This window comes from Pinus tabuliformis, chromosome X (assembly GCF_031772625.1).
Source record: "Pinus tabuliformis cultivar Carrire ecotype Pingquan chromosome X, CPIR1, whole genome shotgun sequence".
Lineage (NCBI taxonomy): Eukaryota > Viridiplantae > Streptophyta > Pinopsida > Pinales > Pinaceae > Pinus > Pinus tabuliformis.
In genome coordinates, this window is record NC_142308.1 from 70,995,715 (window position 1) to 71,005,020 (window position 9,306).

Consider the following 9,306-nt stretch of genomic DNA (forward strand, 5'->3'; position numbering starts at 1 on the left):
AATTTGATATCCTTTTGTATGCCATGTTTTGTTCCCTTGTTTGTGTCAACTATTGCACAATTTTTCACTTCTAATTTAAAACACCTTGTATGTCAATTGTTTGCATTTTGTATTAATTTCTAGTTTAACATCCAATTTTACTTTTAATTTTGCATCCATGGTTACATCCGCATTTGACTCCTTATATAGAGTATATTTTTCTTTACATATATGACCCCCTTTATAGATTCATAGTGAAATATATGATAGTTTCTAAATATCATTAAAGCAGATATCACAATTCAAAATCATTTGTAAAGAAATTTAAGAGAAATTGACAACATCCATCCAAAAAAATAACAATGTGTCATTAACAATTTTCAAAACATGTATAAAATAGCAACATAATACTAATAAAATCAGTATTATTTTTAATCAAAACAAGTAAAATTCAAATATGATTAACAAATCAAAATATTTCATGAATATCGTTGTTCTACGATAAATTAACAACATACATAAATCAAACTCATCGTATGATTACAAAATCAAAATGTCTCATTGATATAGGGTAAATTCACAACACCCATCTAAACATAACAATGTCATTCTACACAATAATTTCTTCATAAAAAACAATGCATGTGCATGCCTAGCTACCACCACCAAGATCATCCTCATGATCATCTTGACCATCCTCATTACTCTGATCCACATCATCACCAACACCGCAACTATCATCATCATCTCCTCCTTCACCACCATCATCCTCATCCTCATCCTCATCATCTCCTGATATATGTTGAACATAATTTGGATCATCGTCTTGGCAATCATTACCTATAGTATTCTGACAAAAAAAATCAATATTACATGTTAGTATTAATTACATAACACAACGCATGTTTTTGTTATACAATGTTAACCATAAAATGAGGTAAGATATAATATCTAATAGTACTAAAAAATAAAATGAAAATATGGTTTAAAAGTATATTGGAAATCCAACTAAGATTACATACCATAGAGTCCATCCAAACAACAAATTCAACCCATCTCTTTTTCTGCAGCACCTCCTTTTCCAAATGATTTGGAGGTCTTCCATATTTTAGTTCCTATCAATCAGTAAATAGGGAGAAATTAGATAACAATGACTTTCTTCTAGTACAAAATTTATTAAAAAAATATCACATGTTTAATATACTTACAAAGGTTGTTATCAATGCTTTTAAACCTTTCTGGCCACTACGATGAGTGACTTTTGTCTTGGTTAACCTCGCCTTGGATGCCTTGTCCTTAAACATAAACCAATTCAATTTATTTTCACACAAATACATGTCTAAGATACTTATAAGTATTAATACATTCTAAATAATGTTTAATGAAAAATTCAATACCTGAATGCTCTCATTGCCGGCTTTTCTTTGTGCATCCAACTTCTCATATGATTTTACAAGTTCTTTCCATACTTTAAAAGGTATGTCAATAGGTCTTTGTTTCATTCTTTGATCTTGAGGCATTTTTTTAATTTTTCTTGTTTGGTTAAAAATTTTGGTTAAAAAAAACCGAAAAAGTAATTCACATCAATGGCATGGGGACTCTATGGATATGTGTAAAAAAATGGCTATAAAGAAAACATCCAAAAAACATATGAGCTCTCCCTTTAATGGTCACTTGGGGCATATGGCTGGAAAGGAACAACTCCATTTTCGAAAATCAAGGACAATCCTTTCTCAAAGTCCTTCCTAATATTTTCTCCAAATGTCTTAAAATGAAAAACAAAATTCAAACGTCATCCTTAAACATCTCCCTTAAATATAACGTTGGACCATAAATTCTTCACTTCTATTGTTATCGGCTCTGGAATGATTTTTCTATATGCAATTATATAATGAAATATGTGTGCACTAATGAAAAAACATTGAGTTTCATTTTTCATAATCACAAACAATGAAAAAAGAATCACACGTAACTAGCATCATTTTGGAAATTTTATATTTATTAAAAATCTTTAACATGTTTTCCTCACATATCTCATAAAAAGGTGTGAAATTTTTTATATACTCTCCAATAAGCCTAAGGATCACATACCTTTTAAAACTGTGCATTACCATTATATGTTTCTCCTTGAAGATATATAATATGTTTCTTCTTTAACATATATATTATGTTTCGCATTTCTTAATATTTGACAAAATACTAAAGTTGAAAAGAATATAAAAATCTCAGTTTTTAGAATATTTTATGATATAAGAGATTGATTTAAGTGATGTTTTGGGTTAGGAGAGGTTAGCTTTATATAATAAAAGAATATTAACAATTTTAAAGTCTAAATTTTGACAATTCAACATAATTTGGCTTTACATAATAATAAAAAAGAAATTAAGAATTTTTATTTCATATATCTTATTTATAACATTTTAATGGTTTATTCATATAGTAATAAAAAGTTCATATTTATAGGCAATTTAAAAATGATAATTTTAAGAGTGTTTACATCTAAAAAGTGTGGGAATAGTTTGAGATATGGTAGTACACAGTGCCCATCATTGTGAGTTATTAATACCATGAAAATGATCATTTAAGAGTGTTTACGGCGAGGGAATAGCTTGAGATATGATAGAACACATTATCCCATCATCGAGTTTTTAATACCATGATTGTTCACTAGTGAGAAAAAATCACATGGAGAGAACACAGAAAAATAACTGAATGTAGAGAAAAAAAAACAAAAAACAAAAACAAAAACAAAATTTGTAAAAAAAATCATAAAACAAATATTATATACTTTTAAATTTTGTATTTGTAATTTAAAAAAAAAAAAAAAAAAAAACAAAAAACAAAAAAAAATAGTAAGAAAAATTCATAAAACAAATATTATATACTTTTAAATTTTATATTTGTAATCTAACTTAAAAACTTAACATACTCGTAGAGGAGCTAATTTATTTGCAGATATTTCTTGGTACCTAAAGCCATCACTTATATTTTATTAATTTATAAATAATTTATATTTTATTAATTTATAAGTAAATAAACAATTAACACTGTAAATTGTTACACAATTAATGCTATATAAAAAAGGTTAAAATTTTATCTATGATTTAGAATTAATGTTTTAACACGGTCTACAATGAAGCCATTATCACCTAAATCAATTTAAACTATCTATGATTTAATATTCAATAATCCAACAAAACTACAATGAACATCTTCCACGAGCTTATCATCTTTATAACATATATTGCTTCAGCTGAGATTCTAGTGTGTCAATTTTGTTTCATAACTACGGGTTATCGCTCTGTATAATTTTATTAGAATTAACGTGACCTTGGAGAATTTCTCTGATGAGATAAGAAAAACGCTCTGATCGAAGGATGGTAATGTATTCATAGAAGTCACTGCAAAAAATCATTTGGGTATGAGGATTTTCAAGATTTCAATGGAAATTTGGATGTGGGATGCGATGTTATGATGTGGGTCGAAGAGATTGAGCTCTTTCTTTTTCTGGATTATGGGATTTGAATGCAGGAGTTGTTTCTACGGATGATAAAATTATGAGATTGAGGATTGTGGTCTTTGAATGCAGAAATTGCTTCTTTGGATGATAAACTTGTGCTTTTTTTATAAACAGTTGTGGGGATTCTCCTAAGTTTTTATTGATTTCTCTTTTGTGTATCATTCTTGTCATTGTCAACCCCATTATCATATCAATGTCTAGGATGAGAAAGATAGGGATGGGATCAGTGAGGGCTCAATGTCTTTGTTGTCATCAGAGTCCAGGTCGGTTGATGGCAGTGAAATGGAAGGGTAATCCCCATGGTGGTTTGTTGACGATGATCAGACATGACACAAAATGAGGCGTGGGCTTGTTCTGAAGACCAAGTGAGTGGATTCCTTTGATGTGGAGGCCATGGACGTGCCCGGTGCTCATAAGGGCCATGATAAGGGCCTTTCATTAGGATGGACGCTCGACTTGGCATTCCAAACACTTGGAGTGGTCTATCGAGATATGGGTACCAACTCCTTGTATGTTTTCACTAGTGTATTCATCCAAGCTCGTACCAAAGGAGAGGAAGATGTTTTGGGTGCATTAGCTTTAGTGATGTACACAATAGCCCTCATCCCTTTGGCTAAATAGGTGTTCATTATGCTCAAAGCCAATGACAATGGTGAAGGGGGTACATTTTCCTTGTACTCTTTGATTTGCACATATGCGAAGGTCAATCTGCTCCCCAACCAGCAACTATCAGATGAAAAAAATTCCAGTTTCAAGCTCAAGTTGCCGACCCCGAAACTGGAAAGATGATTAAGAATCAAAGAAAGCCTTTAGAGAAGAACAAAATTGAAGACCCTACTGCTACTCTTGTTTCTCATGGGTACTTCCATGGTAATTGGGGATGGCATACTTACACCTGCAATATCAGTCATGTCTGTTGTTAGTGGCATGCAAGATGAAATATCTAGCTTTATGGAAGACACAGTGGTCATTGTCTCAATCATATTCCTGGTGATCTTGTTCAGCATAAAACAGTTTGGTACAAGCAAAGTAGGCATGACATTTTCTCTGGCACTCATGATATGGTTTTTCTCTATTGGTTCTATTTTACTTTACAATATTATTTAACATGACATGACAATTTTAAGGGCATTCAATCCTGTTTATATCTATTACTTGTTCAAGAGGAACACTATCAAAGCATGGATGTCCCTAGGAGGTTGCGTGTTATGCATAATAGGAGCTGAAGCTATGTTTGCTGATTTGGGTCACTTCTCAGTAAGATCCATCCAGATAGCCTTCACATGTGTAGTATTCCCATGCCTACTATTGGCTTACATGGATCAAGTTGCATATCTTATGAAGCATCCCTCTGTGGTGGAGAACGTATTCTCTGCTTCAATTCCAGATGGTTTTATCTGGCCAGTCTTCGTGATAGCTAGTGTTGTTGTCATGATTGCAAGCCAGGCAATGATCTCAGCAACAATTTCATCTATTAAAATGTCCATGGCCCTAGGATGCTTTCCCAGATTGAAAATAATTCACACATCCCGACGGTTCATGGTTCAGATCTACATTCTTGTCATCAACTGGGTTCTAATGATAATGTGTGTCTTGGTATGTGATTGTTTTAAGAGCACGGTCGAGATATCAAATGCATATGGCATTGCAAAGTTAGAGATGATTATGGTGACTACAAGCCTAGTGACTCTTGTCATGGTTCTTATATGGGCAAAATATATATTCCTTGCGATTGGATTTCCTGTTCTATTTGGATCAACTGAGCTAATTTATTTTTCTGCAGTTTTGATGAAAGTGGGGGAAAATGGTTGGATAAATGGTTTTTGCCACCTGCTTCCTTCTTGTGATGTACATTTGGAACTATGGAAGTGTTCTGAATTATCAGGAGTTGTATATCTTGTTGGTCACGGATATGTCAAGGCTATAAAGGATTCATGGTTTCCTAAGAAACTGGTTATAATCTACTTCTATGCTTTCATGAGGGAAAACTGCAAGGCAGGCCCTACAAGACTCAATGTACCTCACACCAATCTCTTGCAAGTTAGCATGACATATAATGTCTAACTTGAAGGTTTCCATGAATCAAACATGTTGAATGTTTTTCAAGGACCAAGTCACAACATCAATATGGTGATGGATAACAAAGATTTCCTTGAAGGTGGCAGAGATGAAGTGAATTTTAATGTGAAGTTAATAATCATAAGTTTTGTTGTCGACCAAGATCTTCATTACTTAGTCCTTGATTTTGTTTGATAGATAATAATAGCCATTCCTACGATTAATCACTGATATTTATGAACAAAGACACCATTCTTTTTTCAATGAAGATGATAGGTGGTATTTTATATGCATGGTTAAGCCTAAGATAAGCCATGTTTTCTACATAAGAAAGTTATATTAAGTTATATCCATGAAAATGAAAGGAAGATGACATTGCATGTTTCCTCGTATAGCTAACCATCGCTCAATAACATTGGATGCTTCTCCACCTCATTCATTACATCATTGCTTAAGAACCTTGGATGCTTCTGTATTGATTATGTTGTTGTTGGAGGTCTTACACTAAGTTTTTCAACATCGATCTTACTAGGGCTTGCACCACCGCGGTTATTAGTAAGAATCTCATGAGGTTTGCATAGCCATGATTATTAGAATCAAAATAGTAGGATTTGCACTAAAAAACAGTTCATAGAGCTTTCCTGCTAGGGAGAAAATCACAAGTTCAGCTTCTGCAGTGCAGAGCACCGAGAGCTCGTAAGCTTTCTTCAGCAATCCACCTACATTTGGAAAATGTAGCCTGCCTACTGGTGATGTTCTCAATCCTCTTCTTCTGCATCTTTCCCCTCACTATTCTTGTATGTCCTCTTTCGTTTCCCCCTCCAAACAAACCCTCTCAAATTGAGAAAGCAGAACAACTCACTCGATGAGAATCCGAATCCAATTATCGCTTCTAACAATAACCCAATACGATACCAGAAGTGATTACACAAAACCTCATTGACTCTTCATTTGTTTGGAAAAGAGCCAAGCATATACTTCTAACGAGGGTTTTCGTCTCAAGTCTGGCTCGCAGGACGTCGCTTAGTCAATTGCGAGAAAAGTTTTCCACCTGCCTGTCACATACGGTTTGTCACACTATATATTAAAATCAGGGACAATCCTTTCTCGGAGTGGACAATCCATTTGAATGCATTGATCAATGCTTTGTGCAACGCTGGTAGAGTGGACCATGCAAGGAACTATCTAATGGAGATGAAAAAATTTAAATCCTGATATAGTTTGCTATAGGACATTCATTGGAGGCCTATGCAAGTTGGGTATGGTGGATGAGGCAGTGAATCAACTGGCAATAATGATTAGAAAGGGTCTCTCACCCACATATGCTCTGTACTATTCACTCATCAAAGCTTGCTGCAAATCAAAGAAAGTTCAAGCCGCTGCCCAGATACTGAACAAAATTCTTAGGGAACGTGTTGTTCCAATTCATGCAAGTTTTATCTATGGCATGCATCATCTTGGGAAGGTAGGAAAAAAAATTGACGCATAAAAATTTCTTGAAGAAGTGATAGATTGTAAATCCTCTGTACATGTTAAAGTATACACAGAAGTAATGTCTGCTCTATTTCATACCAGTGAAGTGGAAAAATCAATACAATTAGAAGGCAAAATAATTAGAAGAGGTTGTGAAACTAACTTTTGACTCTGTAAAACAGTGTTTCTCTAAGGGAAAAATTGATGAGGTATCTAAGATTTTAGAAGGCATAAACCAAAGATATCCGGTACAAGGTATTACATTATGAAAAAATTGAAATGGCCAGATTTATTGTTTTTCCAAGGAGACCACTCTTGCTTGAAGGAATGGAGAGGGCTCTACTCATAAGAAAGTACTGAACCAAGACCATTGTCAAAAAATGTTGAACCAAGAGTATTGTTAAAAAGCAATGTTGCTTAGTTGCATGAAAATTTAATTGTCCAAAATTTAATTTTGGACTCTTTGCTGGCAAAATTTCATATAAAGGTATGCCTTTTTGCCTTATAACATGATGATTTTAATGAAAATGGAGGAAGGGAATCAACTTTAGAGAATCAAATGAAGTTAAAAAATATTAGATTATCATTTATAATCCATAGGAAGGGAGGAAAATAAAGGGTATGGTTGTGCTTAGCCTAAAACGTTTGCCTCTCATTTGAGAACTTTTCAAAAACTCAACTTTATTTCTGAATCTATAAACACAACTCTAAGTTTACATCTCAATTTACAGGTAAAGATTCGGCTTAAAGCAAATCTAAAAATAAGAATAAGAAAATTCAGAACTAAGAATTTGAAGCATTATTATTGTGGCAGAGCAAGGCAACTAAAATTTGAGTGTGTGGGAACAAAGTGGGATCTAGAACATGGAAAACTCACCAAGAAAAACAGCAAATATTGTGGAAAGCGGAAAAGAGGAAAAAGAGCATCATTCCTTTGTTAATTCTCATACAGAATACAAATTAGATGCATGGTGTGAAGGAAAATGAAATTTATAGGTTTGTGGTTGAAATTTATTGGTGTATCTATACGTGTGGCCCCAAATCATTTGTAGGTATCATACCTGTAATTATGGGTAAGGCCATATTTAATTTGATTTATTTGAAACTAGGTTTGTGGTTAATTCCAACCTAGGAAAACTTGATATATAGGTTCAATAACCTTCTTGTGTTGTATGCCCTCATTGTGTAGGCTCAATAACCCTCTTGCTGTGTGTGCCTTTGTTATGTGGGCCAATAACCCCTCTTGAGAGGATGCCTCATTCGAGTTCAACACGAGCTCTCGTTTGTCTCATCTCATCTTGTGGTTGGAATTTTCCCACACTCTTGCATCTATGTTTTAACTTTTAAGTTTTCAGCACAATTGTACTTGGGTTTTGCTCTCTCTGGTGCACTTTTGAGGAGGCTATTTCAATATTTTGGGTGAGATTTGATTCCATCACTTCTCTCATTGACCCTTGTAAATATCAATGGTCGTAGGTTATGTAACAAATTCACATGCTTTCATAACTTCCAGTGTTGTAAGTCGCAGCTGCAATAGCAGTTCATTGTGGCACCATAGGTTTTGGTATCAAGTTCTTCTGGATTATCTGTAATTAAATCCATTTCTGGTCATTATTTCAAACCTTCTATCAACAATTCATTTTCAAGACAAGACAATGTCAAGGAAATTAACACGCCTCTCTACTGTTATTTATATTAATATTTATTCAACTATCGTTTGTTGAATGACTATCAACTTTTCCATAGAATTAATCACCCCATAACTCTTTCAGGAACCATTATATTCATCTTGTTATTAACAGAAACAACCCCCAAATTTTAAGAGTTGTTATCAAGCGCTGGGAGCTATTTCCACAAATGCAACATTTTGGCAAACATTTCTTTATCCACCCAGGACATACACATTCATTTATCCGTTTAAGGCATGTTCACATTCAACAACATTCCAAGAAAAATACAGTGAAACATGGCATGTAAACTAATGCAGCCTTGCAGGTACACACATATCTATTACTCTTTCATATTCACAAACTTAACCTATCAATTGCTCGTCTGTATATTCATCGACTTTCAAACTTAATAAATAAAATCAGCCCAAGACAGACTAAGAGTAAGACCTAAGAACTATAATTATCATGGACACCATAAATAACATGCACGAACCAAAGAGGGCCTACAAGGCATAACACTAAAACCATTGATGATGTCAATAACAGAGTGCGTGAGGATGCCATCCCATCATACCGAGAACTTCCAGATTGGAAAAATTTAATAAA

The 9,306-nt window shown here is 33.7% G+C and overlaps 1 protein-coding gene across 1 annotated transcript; it reads right to left on the reverse strand.

Moving 5' to 3' along the window:
* Nucleotides 1-479: 479 nt before the first annotated feature.
* Nucleotides 480-2,034, reverse strand: LOC149138375 (uncharacterized). The gene is made up of 3 exons (XM_089450080.1): nucleotides 1,188-2,034; nucleotides 1,002-1,094; nucleotides 480-829 (listed from the first exon to the last, which is right to left on the reverse strand). The coding sequence occupies exons 1-3, from the start codon at nucleotides 1,314-1,316 to the stop codon at nucleotides 632-634; spliced, it is 420 nt and encodes a 139-aa protein (XP_089306206.1). The 5' UTR covers nucleotides 1,317-2,034; the 3' UTR covers nucleotides 480-631.
* Between the last annotated feature and the right edge of the window lie 7,272 nt (nucleotides 2,035-9,306).